Below are 18,770 nucleotides of genomic sequence, written 5' to 3' on the forward strand. Positions count from 1 at the left end.
GGGGGACCAGCCCTCCCCTCACTACACACCCTCCCACTCTCCCACGTGCCAGGGGGACCAGCCCTCCCCGCACTGCACCATCTTCCCACTCTCCCATGGGCCGGAGGTCCAGCCCTCCCCTCACTACACATCCTCCCACTTTGCCACGTTCCTGGGGACCCGCCCTCCCCGCACTGCACCTTCTTCTAGACTCTGCTTTTCACTCACTGTTTCCTTTGCCTTCACTTCAAGGTAAAGACTATCTCGTCCTTCAGGGCTTAGTTCAATAAATGCTGTTTTTCTACTGCCCAGGCAGAATTAACCACTTTACTCGAGCTCCTTGAATTTTATTTTAGTATCTTATATTTTAAGTGCTTAAATTTCTGCTTACCCTCAATGGATTGTGGTGACCCCCTTGAGGGTGAGAGTGTACTTAATTAACTTTATATCCTAAGTGATATCTATTTCGTTTGTAATAAAGAGTTTGATGTCAGCATTAATTTCTATTAGAAAGAATTAAAACTCTGCTTTTGACTTTCTAGGCTTTTTTATTCTCTTAGAAAAGGGGACAAGAAATCTTCTATTTCTTTCAATATCCATTGATTATTAGAAGTTTCCACAAATACTCTAAACCACTCAGACTTGAAAAGAGGCCTTCTTCCTCCAGTCTATACCACGTAAGGCCTGTAATACACATGATTTACTGGGAACTCTACTTTATAAACTGCTTAGAAGCATATTCCCTGTCAAGCTAAATTATGTTACAAATTAGTCTTCTATAATATTTCCCAGGATTTAGTTGTTTTCAAGTACCTCCCCTGCTTTTTGTGAGAGGGTCTCACTATATTGCCCAGCCTATAGTTCGCAGCCTATCCCAGGCCCAGTCATTGCACACAACAGCCTTGAACTCCTAGCCTCCAGTGATCCTCCTGTTTTAGCCTCCAGAGTAGTTGGGACAGGTTCCAAATACTTTTTTTTTTTTTAAGCAAGAATACAACATATAACTCTGACTAGGGGAAAATTCAGGTTTTTAACCAGAGTTCTTTCAATATGTCAGCTTGGACTAATACAAAAAGCCAAGAATTATTTTTCTCCTTCCTTTCTCTTTCTCCTCATTCCTTTTTTATTCCCTTCCTTCCTTCTTTCTCTTCTCTCCCCCTTCTATTCTTTTTCCCCTCTTTCCTTCTTCCTTTCTCTTTCAACATCATTGAACACATAAATTTCATGTGCAGAACACGGGAAATCTCAGTGTCCTCGTTTCTCTACATACCTTCTGGCCGTCTAATGACTTTTCTTTAACAGACAGAACGGGCCCTGAATCCTGACGTTTTGATCGGTACCGGAAAGGCTGTTGTTGCACTTAAGATTTCCCCTCTAGGGAGAAATGCCTTTAAGGTTTGAAGTCCAGAGAAGACATTAATTAGACAGGTGGGAGGGGGGTGGCATCACTGCGAGTGGCGGGAAAGGCATGAGGGGAAGGCCGGGATGGTTTTCATGGGTGAATTCAAGTAAGAGGGAAACAGGAGGAAGGGCAGGGAGGCCACACCTCTACCTTGGAGGTGATGGTGAGTCCCCTTCTGGGAGAGAAAAGCCCCCAGGCCTGCAGTGCCGGATGTGTCCACCACTAGTGACTGTAGCTAATTAAACTCAAGTTAATTTAAAGATCAGTTCCGAGTAGCTGCCGCCCCAGTGCTCGATGGCCACGTATGGCTCTGGCCTCGCTATCAGACATAGAAAACATGTTCCTATCTCTATAGAGAATTGACCTCAGCAGTACAAGATGGTATTATATAAATATTTACTTTTAAAGAGCCGTGTGAAAATTATAAGAGAAAATAGGGCACTTGAGTAGTTCGCTCTTGAAACTGTTAGCCAGTCTCTAACAGATGCTGCCCTATTTTCTGGGAGTGGTTCTGGGGTTAATGGCAGATTCATCTCAGTTAGGTGTGGAGGGAAAAGACACACTGACCTTGGCTAAGGGCTCATAATTAACTGGGGCTTTGGTGAGCATTGTACACATGCTGTCCTTCAATTCTCTCAGGAGTCTTGTAGGACAGTATGGTCAGTGTTTGTAAGGATGAAGGAAGGATGTCACAGGAAGATTAAGTCGTCTGCCAAAGATTTTTGCTGGAGTAGGAAATCACATCTAATTCCAATATCTTTCTTTAACTACAGTTGCTACTTTAATGAGTGGTTTACCTGTTTGAAAAACTGCTCTGTGCTAGACAATTAATGTACTAGAAGAGAAAACATAATTTAAGTAGGAAGCATTACTATGCATCACATTTCTAACTTTGAAATAATGGTCTGAATAAGTAGAGTTCCTTAGTTTTGTGTGTATTGTCTTATATTTGTATAAACAAGTTGGCTGCATAGAAGATATACATCTAAAATTTATTACAATATTATACTTCATATGTGCTAATAATTTTATATGATGAATGATTAATTTCTTTCCCATTGCTTTGTGATTTAGGATATAGATTTTTATCACTAATATAATATTGTTTATATTGCAAAATAATTTGATATGAACTTGACATTAACATTTAAATCTACCATTTAGAGTATTCTGAGCCTGGCTACCATCGTCCCCAGAGAAATGTCCCTAATTTAATTGATTCTTGCCTAGTCATATATCTGCTGCAAAGCATCCTCAAATTACATAATGTTGATACTGTGTGCAAGCCAGTACACTTTTAAACCTAAGAGGAATTTAGTGTAGTTTAAAACAAGAAAAACGATCATAATATATAAAATCTTGCTCATTTGCTAGTCATTATTTTATGTAATTTTCAAGTTTATCTCATATTACAGTCTAAAATAAACCATACAGAAAAGCTTTGTCCAATCTTCCAGTCTTTTTGGACACTTTTCAACCAATAATTGAGCTGTCCAAGCTGTATTTCCTAAAGTGTTTTTTGTGCGCAACTAGGAGTGGGTGGGGCCTTCGAGCTGCAGACATTTTCAGCAGAAAATCCATCATTTGCAACATTAGTTGTCAGCACAGGTGCCCTGGTTCAGTGGCCCACCCAGTTCTGGGAATGGAAAAGCTGACGCATAGCTTTGGAGCCCGGGTCTGATAACATCTGGGCAGGAAATGGACAAGGTTGGACTTTGAAATAGTCCTGATAATTTCCAAATCTTTCTGAAATTAGATGGTGGTTTGGGTATACGTAGTAATTGTGAGGTATGTATATGCCCCAATTATTTAAATTTGGGATACTTTAGATGAAAGTCTTATCAGAAAGAGAGCAACACCAGAACCAACCCAGGGCACTTTCACCCTCCCTGCCCCGCGGTTGTCATAGAGTATCTTTCAACACTGGCTATACCGTAGGTAAATAGATTTAACTTTATGGCCCAGTTAAAAATCTGTTGTAATGGGATGATATTAACAGTGCTTGCCAGTAGTTTTGTGGGCTTAGCAGCAAATCAATTTAAACAAAACCCCCAGGATTTCTACAAAGACTCTAGGCGTCCCCTATACACAGGAAGGTGTTTGGTGATAGTTTCATTCAGAAAGAATTCACGGACCACACAAGTCACCTGTCTAGTGTCCATCACAGAGTACCACCAGAGTCCATTCTAAACCATTTTCATTAGCCCCCAAATAAACACCAGACCCCTTAGATGTTCTTCATCTTTGAAGAATAACACCAGCAATTGCTAAGGGGCTTCCTGTCTCTACAGATTTGCGTATCTGGACGTTTCAGATAAACGGCTTATAAGACACGAGAGGTTTTGCGACTGGCTTCTTTCACTGGGCATAATACTTTCCAGGTCCAGCCCTGTCATAGAGGCCTCGGTACCTTGTTCTTCTTTATTGAGCCTGTTGTGAGGATGGACATTTTCTCTGTCCATTCACCAGCTGATGGGCAATTTGTGTTTCTTCCACTACTTAATACTACAAATAATGCCGTCACAAATATTTTGTGTAGAATTGTTGTGTGCACACAGGTTTCATTTGCCTTGGATATTATGCCTAGAAGTGAAATGTTCAAGTAATAGAGTGACTCTAGGTTTTTCCTTTTAAGAAACTGCCAAAGTAGGTTTTCTTACATAGCTGCACGTTTCATGTCTCTGCTGGTGATGCATGAGGTTTCCGATTTCTCTACATTCTTTTTTCTCTATATTTTAAAAATTGTCCATCTTTTTAATAATAATGATCCTAATGGATATAAAGAGGTGTCTTGTGTGTTTGTGTGTGTGTGTTTTAGGAGACAGGGTCTCTCTCTGTCATTCAGGCTGGAGTGGAGCGGCACAATCTTAGCTCACTGCAGCCTTAAACTCCTGGGCTCAAGGGATCTTCCTGCTTAGCTTCCCAAGTAGCTGGACCACACAAGGGTTAATTTTTGAAATTTATTTTTTTTGCTATGTTGCCCAAACTGACCTTGAACTCTTGACCTCAGGCGGTCCTCCCACTTGGTTTCCCAGAGTTACTAGGATTAGGGCCGGAGCCACCACCCTGCTGTGGCCCTGACTTCCCTGTCACTGATGCTGCTGAACTTATCTTCTATCCTATTGATCATTTGCACATTTTTCCATGAAGAAATGTGTATTGAGATCTTTGTTCATTTTTACATTGGGGTCTTTGTTTTTATTATTGAGTTGTTAAGAGTTCTGTGGATACAAGTCCCTTATTAGATAATTTGCAAATGTTCTCCCCCTTTCTGAGTTATTTTTTCACTTTATTGAAGGTATCCGTTGAAGCACAAAACTTTTTAATTTTAATGAAGCTCAATTTATTCATTTGTTGTCACACTTAAGAAATTATTGACTAATTAAAGATCATGAAGATTTACACCTTTTTTTTCTAAGAGATTTATAGTTCCAGCTCTTACACATAGGCCCCTGATCCATTTGAGTTGATTTTTTAATATGGAGTGAGGGAGGGTCTCCAATTTCACTTTTTTGCATGTTGAAATTCAGTTGTTTCAGGACCATTTGTTGAAGAGATTCTCCTTTTCCCAGTGAACTGTTCCACACCCTTGACAAAAATCAGTTGACCATAATGTGAGCCACAATAAAGTTTTAGAACCACCTGTTCTATTGGAATTGTGAGCTGGGCATAAGAAAAGCACTAAAGATAAAGTTATTCACTTCAGACCACTTTAATGCTTAATGGTCTTAATATGTGTTTGTAATTCTGAATATGGTGTGTATGTGGGCACTGTAAGGACTGAAAAGGGTGGGTGGGGGGAATAGAGAAGGCCCCTCTTGTGCTTTTCAATGCAAATTATTAAATCAAGAAACTTACTTGGCAAGATGGTCTTATAGCGATTTTTAGTTCCATGACGTGGAATGTCAATTTCTTTGGGATCTACAAAATTCATGGGTATTTCCTGCAAAAAATAAACGATATCAAATCAGTATATCTAATGCTGCCACAAAGAAAAAATTCACAGTGGGGGTGGAGGGGTAGGAGAGAGGGGGCTTCTGATCCAAAGCCTCACTTCCCTTCAAAGTCATCTACAAAACAACACACTACCACCTCTGGTGACTGACACCCTTCCTTTCATCAGCGTGGCGCTGCACCCTGACAAGCTAACAGTTGAATGTGTTAGAAAGCATTACTCTTGATGTGTCATTAAAGAGGCGTGTAACACTGTGGTTAGCGTTCAGGAAAGCATTACTCTTGACCTGTCATTAAAGAGGTATAACACGAGGGTTAGTGGAATAGTAGGAACAAAAGTGACTCTATGCAAATGAGTCAGATCTAAAAAGGTGGACCCTGGGACAAGGGAAGCAGAGCCAAAGTTTTCAAAAGGGCCCAAAGTATTTAAAAATTTGATTACACAACATAGTACGTTCTCTACCTTAAAATTCTACAATGAATTAATGCAGCAAAGTGAATGTGAAATAAAATAACTTTCATGTTATTTAATAACAATTAAATCCTTAAATCTCATAAAATAATATTTCTATTACTTAAACTTTCTCCAGGGGAAAATATAACTCAACAGACTAATATTCATTGAAATGAAAGAAATCATCTATACGTTAATTTAAATCACTGTTTTTGAGTCAGTCTGAAAATTTGAGAAAAGCTAGGTTGTATTATAAATTTGAGACTCAGTCTACAGAGGAGCATCTTACTTTTTAAATGTCTTTTCCTAAACTTGCACTATGTTGGATGTGTTTGGTATTTAATCCCCAAATAAGCAAAATCGGTGACTATTCAATAGAAAGCACATGCTCCTGTTTGGTAATTTCAAACAGGTCACTCTTTTGGCAAAGGCACAACGTGGGTCATATCTTCCTTCTTCCCTTTCTTTTTCCTTCTCTCTGCCTTTTTTTTTTTAATTAAATGATAGCTGTGTACATTAATGCAAACATGGGGTACAATGTAGTGTTTTCATGTACAATTTGAAATACTTTCATCAAGCTTGTCAACATAGACTTTATGTCACTTAGTTATTGTGTTAAAACATTTGTACTCTAGTTCTAGAAAAGTTCACTTGTACCCTTGTTAGACCATATAGGTGATCTTTCCAGTCACCCTCTCACCACCCATCAGCCCTTCTCCCCTCCCTTTCCCCATATTCTGAGGCTAGAATTAAGTTGTATCTTTCATTTGAGAGCTATAAATTAGTTTCATAAAAGAGCTGTGTACATTGGGTATTTTTTCTTCCATTCTTGTGATACTTTGCTAGGAAGAACATTTTCCAGTTCCATCCATGTGAACATGAAGGACGTAAAATCTCCATCTTTCTTTATGGCTGCATAGTATTCCATGGTGTACATATACCACAGTTTATTGATCCATTCATGGGCTTCTTCCATGACCTGGCAATTATGAATTGGGCTGCAATAAACATACTGATACAAATATATTTATTGTAATGTGATTTTTTATCTTCTGGAGAACACTTAGAGAAATAAAAATTGACCTGCCATTCGATCCTACAATTCCTTATTAGGTATATACCCAGAAGATAAAAAAATCACATTACAATAAAGATATATATATATATGTGTGTGTGTGTGTGTGTGTATGTATACATATATATTTTTTGACACATACTGACATCTTCGAGCATTATTTCCCTCCTGGTTACTCCCCGTTGGCCTCCTGTTTTCTTCCAGGGAAGTAGGCTGTTCAGGGCAGTTTCCCTCCACTCCCCTCCCTCCCTTCTCTTCCCCTCTCCTCTTTTATGTCTCTCTTTTTTGGGAGGGGGGAGGATGAAGTCTCTTTCTATTGCTTGGAATGCATTAGCCCAGTCATAGCTCACTGAAGACTTGAACTCCTGGGCTCAATTGATCATTCTGCCTCATCTCCCAAGTATTTGGGACTACAGGCACTTGGGACCACATTCAGATAATTAAACAAAACAAAGCAAAACTTTTGTGAAGACAGGGTCTTACATTGTTGCTTAGGCTGGTCTTAAACTCCTGCCCTCAAGTTACCCTCCTGCCTTGGCCTCCCAAAGTGTTGGGATTACAGTCATTCCATTTTTTTCACATATAAAAAAATGACACACCACAAAATCTGATTTTACAAACTCTATGTTTGTATTTTGCTTTGGACACTTAATAATAATTAATGGGGCTAATAGTAGATCTAACCCCTTACTGAATTTTTTACCAATATGGTGGCTGCAAATATCTGAACTGACCCTAGGATAATCAATTTATTATGCCAAACCAATATGGCTTAAGTTCTACGACTGATCTGAGATATAAAGTGATCTATAAAATGAATGTTCCTCTTGGGTGATAGTTAGCCCTCAGGAGGTCCATTCCGACTCCAGGTTACCTGGGCAGGTGTGTATCTGTTGTTGCTCATCCAGCTGTGCCAGGAGCATAGGCAGGTCTAGACTGAGCTCACCCTCCTCTTTAGCTCACACTTGGCCTTCTTCATTGGTTACCTCTTTCACTAAAGGGACCCATATCCTCCCTGTTGCTCAAGCCATAATAACCGGGCATCATGAATGGGTTTTCATGATTTTTGGCTGCCTCATCCAATTAAGCTCCTTTTGTTCATTTGTTTTTCTCAAGACAGAGTCTTGCTCTGTTGCCCAGGCCAGAGTGCCGTGGGTGTCAGCCCAGCTCACAGCAACCTCAAACTCCTGGATTCAAGTGATCCTCTTGCCTCAGTCTCCTGAGTAGCTGTACTACAGGCCCTTGTCACCATGCCATTCTAATTTTTCTATTTTTAGTAGAGTTGGGCATCACTTTTTCTCAGGTTGGTCTTGAACTCCTGAGTTTAAGGAGCCCTCCCCCATCAGCCCCCCAGAGTGCTGGGATTACTGGCTTGAGTCACCATGCTGGCCAGATTCTTACAGTCTTATATTGTTGTATGTTTTCTCTGCTACCTCCTTAGTTTAGGCCACCTGCACGGTGTTATCTTTAGAGCCTGTTTCAGTGCAGATAGAACAATCTTTCTAAAACACAAAATAAAGTCCAAACTCCTAAATGTATATTAAAATTATCCCCTGCTTTGGAGGCTCAACCTTTGGCACTTCCCTCAGCAGTTTCATTCCCCAACCAGTGACAACAATGCTGGCTGTTCCTTTGACCTGAAATGTCGGTTCCCTGCCCAGGGCCTTCTGCCCCTTCCTTGCTTGGCCCACTCATCCACGCTCTGCCTCAGTTTAGCTCTCACATGCTAGTGTGAGCACTTAGAGTGGTAGGTGAGATGGAAGGGAGGTCTAAAATCACTTTACCTTTGCAACTGTAACTGCTTCTGTCAGTAAGCTACTTACGCACAGGGCAGTGTCATTTCCATGTGTCTGTAGTGCCAGGAATATCAAAATCCCTACTGAAGAGTCATGAAGAAACAGTCTGCTCACCATGAATTCACTTTGGAGTAAATGTGAACTTGCCACGACGTCCCTCAGCTGTGACCTTGTGAGAATTCGGCTGGCAGACTGCAGGTACTCCATTGCCACCTTCTCCCGAGGGGTTGGAACAGCTACAAAGGGTTCAACGTTCCCCAAGCTACTCATGTCCAGGGTGAGAGATACGTTGGACCCTCGTCTACATGGGAGAAGAATGTTATTATGTTAAGATGTCACATGAATTTGGGGGGGTACATGATGTGGGTGTGGGTAATGTGAATCATTTTGACTATAGAAATTTGCTTTTTTTGTGCATGCACACAATTCACTGAGAACATTTACAGAAATACCAACCAAATATATCTTCTCTTTTAGTACCATGATCGGCCATAGCAACTATTCATAGTGACACTTTTGTTGTTGCAAAGAACTCTAATTGAGAACATACACTGTAATTTATTAATGGGGATAGTTACAGAAATCATAGGATGGGTAAAAAGATGAGGCGAAATATTTAGACAAAGTAAACACATTTGAATTGAAAAAATCATGGAACTTTAAAAATACTAGAAGAAAGTGTAGGGAAAACACTTGAAGAAATTGGCCTGGGCAAAAATTTTATGAGGAGGACCCCTCAGGCAATTGAAGCAACATCAAAAATACACTACTGGGACCTCATCAAACTAAAATGCTTCTGCACAGCCAAGAACACAGTAAGTAAAGCAAGCAGACAGCCCTCAGAACGGGAGAAGATATTTGTAGGTTATGTCTCTGACAAAGGTTTAATAACCAGAATCCATAGAGAACTCAAACGTATTAGCAAGAAAAGAACAAGTGATCCCATCTCAGGGTGGGCAAGGGATTTGAAGAGAAACTTCTCTGAAGAAGACAGGTGCGTGGCCTACAGATATATGAAAAAATGTCACCATCCTTAATCATCAGAGAAATGCAAATCAAAACTACTTTGAGATATCTAACTCCAGTAAGATTAGCCCATATCACAAAATCCCCAAACCAGAGATGCTGGCGTGGATGTGGAGAAAAGGAAACACTTCTAAATTGCTGGTGGGAATGCAAACTAATACGTTCCTTTTGGAAAGATGTTTGGAGAACACTTAGAGAACTAAAAATAGACCTGCCATTTGGTTCTATAATTCCTCTACTAGGTATATATCGAGAAGACCAAAAATCACACTACAACAAAGATATTCATAGCAGAATGTTTATTGCAGCCCAATTCATAATTGCTAGGTCATGGAAGAAGCCCAAGTGCCCACTGACCCACAAATGGATCAATAAATTGTGGTATATGTACACCATGGAATATTATGCAGCCTTAAAGAAAGATGGAGACTTTACCTCCTTCATGTTTATATGGATGGAGCTGGAACACATTCTTCTTAGCAAAGTATCTCAAGAATGGAAGAAAAAATATCCAAAGTACTCAGTCCTACTATGAAACTAATTTATAACTTTCAAAGCTATAACCCAATTATAGCCCAAGAATATGGGGTAAGGGGAGGGGGAGGGGAGGGGAGGGGGGAGGATGGGTGGAGGAAGGGTGATTGGTGGGAGCACACCTATGGTTCATCTTACAAGGGTACATGTGAATCTTTCTAAATGTCGAATGTGAATGTCTTAACACAATAACTAAGAGGATGCCATGAAGGCTATGTTAACCAGTTTGAAGAAAATATTTCAAATTGTTTATAAAACCAGCACACTGTACCCCATGACTGCATTAATGTACACAGCTATGATTTAATAAAAAATAAAATAAAATAAAACCATCCCAAACCAAAAAAAAAAAAAAAATTCAGATGTAACACAAACCTACTTCTATTTATGTTTATGTCTGAGAGTTCTGCCTATGAATCCATATAAATAATACAGCTGCCTATTATTTTCATATTCAATGTACCATACTTAGGATTTTACTGGGTACAGGGAACTCAGAGAAATAAATGATGTCATTATTTAGTTCAAGTTATTGCCTTTTAAATTAAAAGTTTAAAAATTAACTTCTGAGTGAATCCCTAGAAGACAGCTTCTGCATCCTATGTGTGTGTGTGTTAAACTTAGATGGGGCCATAGAAATCACAGACTCTTAAAGCGAATTAGAATTTATCTGCTTTTTGTAATTTCTCTAGGCTTGTTCGGAGGCAGGATGGAGTTATTCACTTCTGAGACCCCTTGTGTTCTGTACAGAAGGTGTGAGGGCCTTGTGCAAGTAATATTAGCTGTGTAGGACCAAGGAGTAATTAGAAAATAGGAGACAGATTTATAAACATCTGAAACTGAAGAGCAAAGCCAGAGATTGTGTGCAGAGGAACTGTTAGACTTCGGGGGCTGTGTGAAGTGATGAAGGGGGGAAGCGGGGCCCCCAACCGCAGGTGCTATCTGTCTGCCGGTCCAGAGCAGAGCGTGGCCTGCGACCCGGCTCCACGCGCCCTGGGGTGCAGGTCCATTCGGTTTAGGGTTAACTCCCCACGTTCCGTGTTAAGCTGAGAGCTGTGGAAGCCTTTTCACGTACACTGACTTAGGGAAGAAGGACTTTGTCTTGCAAGGGAAGGAGACAGGAAACCAGTACTTGTCAGAGCCCATGATTTGCCACGCGCTGTTCTACGTGCTTTCACTGAGGTGTCTCGTCTTCACGGCTCTGTCCCCAGGTATTACTTTGAACCCACTAAACAGGTGAAGATAAAAGCCTCTGAAAACACAGAGGTGGAGCAGAGATTCCATCCACGTTCTAATTTTAATCCCAACCGGCTTTTGCTTTGCCACCCAAAGGAAAGGCGTGGTGGCGGGCTCGGGTCAGGCCCTGCCGCCCAGCGGACCCGGAGTCACCCGCTGGGCAGTGGGGGCGCCCGGGGGCAGGTCCGGTCTCCGCAGCCGCGCTCCCCTGGGCTCAAATCCTGCCTTTCCATGTCCTCTCCGAGGACCTCTGGGCAGGCTGTGTAGCGTCGCCGTATCTCAGCTTTCTTCTCTTTTATAAAATGAGTTACTGAACAGACCTGCCCCTGGAGGGTTATTGTGAGGGTTACCAGATAAGGTAAGTACACTGCTTGTAAAAAGCAATGTTTGACTTTACTAAATTTGAGTCATAATAAGCATAGTTCTACCTGAGGGTCACCTTGTGCTTCTCTAAGGAATCTATTTTAGGAGCTCTTCACAAAAACATCATCATTGTTTATATGGAGGTAAACTTGAAAGTTTTGAAATCAAATGGGTAGAATCTACACAATCATCGCTACAGAAAAGTACATCCTTCTTGATAACCTGTTTATCTTAAAGTTTCCCTTTATTATGGCAAATTCATTTCCCCTGAATCCTAAGCAGTGCCAGACCACTTCACCTCAACACCTCAGACAATGCCTCAAAGTACAGCGTGGGGTTGAACTCGCACAAGCTGTTGACCTTTCCGAGAGCATTTTCCCCAAGACAGCCCTTATTGGCCTAAGTACTCAACCACTGCGCTGTGAAATATTGTGGTAGGATGTCATTAGCTTGGAAAAATCTCTGCTGTTCTCAGTCCCTATTTTCAAAGAACAAACAATATTTAGACTAATTGAAATATGGTGGAAATAGGAAATCTAATTAGCAGATTCAACTTACAAATATTAAAATATTTGGGCCTGGGGTGGTGGCTCACGGCTTGTACTCCTAGCACTCTGGGAGGTCAGTGCAGGTGGGACTCTCCCCTTGGAGAGAGGTCAGGAGTTGGAGATTAGCCTAAACAAGTGGGAGACCCATCTCTACTAAAAATAGAAAAACTTAGCCAGAGTGGAGGCCTGTGCTTGTAGTCCCAGCTATTCAAGAGAGGGAGGCTGAGGCCGAAGGACTGACTTAGCCCAGGAGTTTGATATCACAGTGAGCCATGCATGGTAGCCTGGGTGACAGAGAGAGACTCTGTTGAAAAAAAAAGTTAAAATATTCACACACTTCTTAGTGATGTCTTGTGCTTGGAGAGAAAAGTCTAAACTACCATGTATATTTTATAGTGTTTTTTTTTTTTCATTATAAAAGTACAGGTTCTTTGTAGAAAATTTGTAAAATTTAGCAGTTTTAAAGAAGAAATTAAAATCACTCTTACATATTTTTCACTAGCATTTAAACTGACTTTAAAACTTGGCTATTTTACAGGTAGAAATGGTGTGGCTGATGATCTGAATCTTCATGTCTTTGGTTAGAGAGGAAAGCAACTACGTTCTCGTGTGACTCTGGCTTACAGGCCCTTTGAGAGTGTCTGTCCAAGCTCTTTCCTAACTTTCATCCTGCAGCATTAATATATTTATTAGTGATTACTATAATATATAAGTAATAGTGACTATTCCTCAGATGAACCTATTGCAAATATACAGTTTGCCTTAAAACACTAAAAATTTTTCTTTAAAATTACATTTATAGGGACGGCACCTGTGACTCAAAAGGGTAGGGCGCCAGTCCCATATGCTGGAGGTGGTAGGTTCAAACCCAGCCCCGGCCAAAAAAACTGCCAAAAAAAAAAATTATATTCAGTCAAACATACTTATCTTTTCTTTTGTACTTTCTTTAATACATAGAAATTCTTCTCCTGGAAGTTTAAATATTTTAAATTTAATCTTTTAATGTACTTGTAATTTATTTTGGGGTGTGGTAAAAAATCATCATCTAAGTTTTTCCCCTCAAATAGTTTATCAATATTTCTAACACAATTTGCTGAGCAATCTAGAAAATGGATATGTTTTGTAAGTAATGGAATGTTAGATTTTTAACCATCTATCACTGACTAATAATTCGGAGGAGAAAATACCACATACAGTATTTTACTGAACTAAGAGAATGTGAATTTATTCCCTAGTAGCCATACGTCAAAATGGCAAGAGGGGAGGACCAAGTCTGAGGACATTTTAAAAACAAGATGAACCTAAGAAGTTAAAAGAAAATTCAAATCAAGACACAGGGGAAAAAATCTAAAGGATTTAGACAAAAAAAAAATCAACAGGTCTAATAGGAGATAGACTTTGAATAAAAACAGAATGTGGAGAAGTCAGAACACAAACTCTGTTGAAAGCTTTGCTTTGTGCCTTTGCTTTGCTGTAACTGGGCACACACTTCTTTATGCCTCATGATCGCTGTTGCACAAAAAGAAATATAATAAAATGCTTTATCAAGCTCCTGCTGTAACACCAATTATTATTTATGCCAACAAATAAATGGGAGGGAGGAAATTCAAAAGATAGCAATGTGAACAATTGAAGGAAAAAGCAAATTCCTAAGGAAAGGTAAAAAGAATGCCATGAACAGCATGTTAATTACAATTAAGTGAAAAGGAAAATATGTATAAATATCATGGGCCAGGGCCACACATTCATGTCAGCAGGAGAATATAAACAACTCTCTGGTGAAACTGTTTGGTTCTGCATCACTGTTCCTAATGGCCCAGAGCTAGGAAGAAAACACAGCTAAAAATACAAGAACACTACAGCTAGGGGTGAGAATAACTCAGAAATCAGGCATTTATTTTCCTGGTAGTTAATGGCTATGATGTTGGATATTATTTTATTTTGTTTTTTGAGACAGAGTCTCATTCTGTCACCCTGGGTAGAGTGTGGTGGCATCGTAGCTCACAGCAACCTCAAACTCTTGGGCTGGAGCAATATCTGGTACTACAGGCATGCACCACCATGCCCGGCCAGTTTTTTGTTTTTGGCTGGGACTGGGTTTGAACCCACCACCTCCGGCACATGGGACCAGCACCCTACCCTTTTGAGCCACAGGCACCGTCCACAGTTTTTTATTTTTAGTAGAGACAGGGTCTCACTCTTGCTCAGGCTGGTCTTGAACTCCTGAGCTCGAGCTATCCACCCCCTTCCGTCTCTCAGGGTGCTGGGATTTCAGGTGTGAGCCTCTGGGAGCGGCCATGATGCCGGATTTTAGAAGCTGGGTATGGACAGCAGAGGCTACAACATCCATCCTGTCAGCAGGGCTCAGACGCTCAGCCATGCTGCCTTTTCACAGTAGTCCAGCCCCTGGGAAGCCTGAGACTTCATGCACTGCACCTCATTTAGTGCCCAGTAAGGAAAGGAAAAGGAGGTAAAAGGACAAAGTGAAGCAAACAGTCCTTCTGCCTGTGGTCCGGGGAGATGTCCTTCTGAAGCTACCGGATTATGAAATTAAGTTTTGGTGGGAAATGGTGGCAGCTGCTTATCTTGAAGCACTTGAAATGGGAACGGAAAAATATGCACCTTAAAGATTACGAGAAGGATTTAGTACAGAAGGGAAGCAAACGGATTTGACCTTTGAGAGCTTGTTTTGTTTTGTTTGGTAAAAGATATAATTTATCAGCGCAGTCTTCATCTAATGCTGTAACCTGGAGAAGAGTAAGAACTTTACTGGTCGTGTCCCCTGGATCGGAACTTGCCGTGTGCCCTGTCATGGCCCAGAGCTGGGAATCTCGGCTCGATTATAAATGGTGAGCTTAAACCCTTCTGCCCCAACTCAAGCTTTCTTAGTTAATTTTGCTCATTCAATTTTTCCACATATATAATTTTCTTGAATTCTAATTAAAAAGAAAAACAATTTGAAGAAGTATTTGCTAATTGAAAAACAAAGGAGGAAGAAAGAGTGAAATGGAGAGACGGAATTCCTTTCCTTTGCTCCAGTGGACTGAACTCCAGTGTCATTTGCAACCCCAAATCCTTTTAAGTGCCACGGTTAATGACATTTAACTAATAATATGTGGTTTCCATCTCTTTACCTTCAAATTTTTCTTTTTTTTCAGTTTTTGCTCGGGCTGGGTTTGAACCTGCCACCTCTGGTATATGGGGCTGGCATCCTACTCCCTTGAGCCACAGGCACCGCCCCTTCAATAAATTATTCATGTACATAGTATCAAACTTCTTTCTGGATTGCTTGACAGATGAATGGGTAAAATAAAAAATATGGAACAGAGCACTAGAAAAGTTAAATTGTACCATAAACACATGGTTACTAATTTCTGGAAGCTAAAAGAAACAAATAGGTAGTATGACCATCTGGGGTAAAATTTCCTGAGGGAAACTTGTGGGAAAGGAGTGATAAGTATACAAGATGCCAGGCCTGGACCCAGGAAGATGATGAATGAATTTCACTCTAAAGTGAAAATGAAATATTACAACAGAGAGAACATTCTGATGTGGGAAATGATTCATTTTCCTACCTGAAAACACCTATGTACTAGGTAGAATGTTGCTGTCCTTCCTGAGAGATTATAAAACTACCCTTCATAAAATTAATAACAGGCCATAAGGTGGGAACAGAGGTGGAGACCTGAGTTCTGCAAAGGTATAGGCATAGTTAGAATATACATATGTATGTGTATGTACACACACATAAACACACCCACATGCACACACGCACACGTGTGCACATACCCACAGGGTGCTAAAGATATATACACATTTTAAGAAATGGGAAAACTGTACTAAGTTCGTAAAACTCAAGTCACACTGACTTCTGTAAGTATAGGAGGTACTTGACAGCTCTTGTATTCATTTTTTGTCATTGTTACATATTCAGTATTATAATTTTAAGTTTTTTCCTTTCTTAAAATGTGTATTTTTGGCACCCACTGTATGTATGTGTATGCATGTATATATACCTATATACACACACACAAACATATACACATCATATGTACATGCACACACACACACACCAGCCATTGTTCTCTAAATTGCTTTCTATAGTTGCTCACTACCCAGGGGTCACGTGGCTGATGGTCATGAAGATTATCAGCTTTCTTCTTTGCTTCCGTAGATAACATCACCTTGTGAAACCCAAGGCTGAGTTAGCTTTCAGACCCTGCATTCCATGGACTAAGTGCCGCAATCAGACTAGTGGCCCATACCAGGGAATCAACTAAGCAGGTCCTGGGACTTGGGAACTACTTCAGCACAAGATAATTTCTGCTTCCCAACCCTATGAGTTCATTCCCAGCCAATCAACAGACCCAATTCTCTAGACCTTTGCTGACAAATTACCTTTAAAAGCCCTTTCTCCCTATTTCTCAGGGAGGATTTGAGAAATTTCTCTAGAGTTCTCACGTGGTGCCTGCTCACTTTCTCTGCTGTAACCTCTGCTGTCTGAGTGGACTGGCTTCCTCTGGAGCAGCAGACCACGAACTTGGTTCCACTGTAATAATTACATAAAATCTTTTGAATCCATGCAATGATAGCTCTCCTTTTATATGTGTATACAATAGGCAAAATTTACAATACCCCTATTTTACTTGTAAAGAAAATTAAAAAATTATTTTAAAAAACAGAAATTGAATGTGTTACATTGTTGTTTACCTATTGACCTTGGAACCTGAGTTTAAATCATTGCTCTGAACTTGACTGAAGCTCCTTGGGCCTTAAACTCCTTAATCTGCAAATGAGAATAACTAAATCCATAAGGTTGACTCACACTATAAAGAGTAAAGAAGCAAAACTATGTGAGTGTTTCCAGCATATTATCTGTCACATAAGAGACTATAAATGATTGTAATAATTAATTAGAATCATTCGGTAATTCTTACTTCACTCTGCATACATGGCTATGTGGGAGCTATGTGAGTGTAACACGCACACCAACAAGTATTGAGGATACGTACAATTCAGAAAACTGGTTAGTGACAAAGACTTAGCAACAGTGTTACTTATGAAAAGTCAGTAGTCATCTAACTTTGGGTCATTTTTTATACTTTTGAGTCCTTACAATTCATACCTAATATTCTTTTTCCCCCAGTGATTACATGACTTTTATTTTTTTTTTAATTTTAGAATATAACAGGGATGCATACATTTATTGAAAAACATACTTAATATTCTTAAAATTCATATCTTTTGTTCTGATTAAAAAATAATGCATGTTTAATGGAGAAAATTAAAGATATAGCTGAGAAAGAAAAATATTCTATAACACCAAAACTTAGAGTAAACTGCAAATAACATTTTTGGCCAGTCACAGTGGCTCAGGCCTGCAATCTTAGCACTCTGGGAGGCCAAGGTGGGAGGATCGCTTGAGCTCAGGAGTTCCAGACTAGGCTGAGAAAGAACAGGTCTCTGTATCCACTAAAAAGAGAGAAAAATAGCCAGGTGTTGTGGTGGGTGCCTGTAGTCCCAGCTACTCAGGACACTGAGGCTGGGAAGATCATTTGAACTCAGGAGGTCCAGGTGGCTGTGAATTAGGCTGACAGCACAGCATTCTGGCCTGGTAACAGAGTGAGATGCTGTATCAAAATAAAAAAAAAAATTCTGTGTGTATATCCTTCAAGTCTTTGTATGTTTAATACAAAAGCTTGATTTTTACTCACTATTTTCTTCTATAACTTTCCTTTTTTAAACACTAACTGTATCATGAATTTCTTTTCATGTCTTTCAGGTTATTTAAACACGACTTTTACTACTGTTGCACTGTCGGGAGGTATCACAGTTCACTTAACCGATGCCTTGTTTTTCGACACTGAAGTTATTTTCAGTTTTTCACCTTATAAACAAAACTGAGGTGAACATCCTTGTACCTAAATGTATGTTTTCATAATCATTTTTCAGTCCAGAAGTTTTAAAAAATGACTCAAAATCTCTGAATTTGGAGAAGTTGCTGGACTCAGGGGGTGTGGAGGGAGCATGGACTGACCCAGGGGCTCGCCGACATGGATTTAGCAGAGACCCTCTTCATCTTTGGGTTGATCTTTGTAGTACCTGTTTAGGAAGACTTCTTAATTCTAAAATCTCCTAATTCAATGTGGTATCTTCCAGAATAATGTCTGAGCACTGAAAGTATCGTGATAAAATACACCAATAGCTGCCCTTGGACATAAAATGCTTTCTAATCTATTCCGTCACCTCCTGCCCCATTCTTGCCCAGACCTGTGCCTCATTCCAGCTGATGGCTCTGCTCTTCACACCTCAATGTACTTGCCCCAACTCTGCACCTCACACCTCAGTGTGCCTGCCCCAACTCTGCCCCTCACACCTCAGTGTGCCTGCCCCAACTCTGCCC

General features: G+C 40.2%; 1 protein-coding gene across 2 annotated transcripts in view; it reads right to left on the reverse strand.

Annotated features, from left to right (window-relative positions):
* Nucleotides 1–18,770, reverse strand: part of PTPRR (protein tyrosine phosphatase, receptor type R) — a 344,290-nt gene that overhangs the window by 88,160 nt on the left and 237,360 nt on the right. For both annotated transcript variants that reach the window (XM_003798938.2, XM_012810853.2), the window contains 2 exons: nt 8,775–8,961; nt 5,240–5,324 (listed from right to left, as the gene is read on the reverse strand). In XM_003798938.2, the coding sequence (XP_003798986.1) occupies nt 5,240–5,324; nt 8,775–8,961 (272 nt within the window). The remainder of the gene's footprint in view (nt 1–5,239; nt 5,325–8,774; nt 8,962–18,770) is intronic.

This window comes from Otolemur garnettii, unplaced genomic scaffold, assembly GCF_000181295.1.
Source record: "Otolemur garnettii isolate 467f Iridium unplaced genomic scaffold, OtoGar3 scaffold00143, whole genome shotgun sequence".
Classification (NCBI taxonomy): Eukaryota; Metazoa; Chordata; class Mammalia; order Primates; family Galagidae; genus Otolemur; species Otolemur garnettii.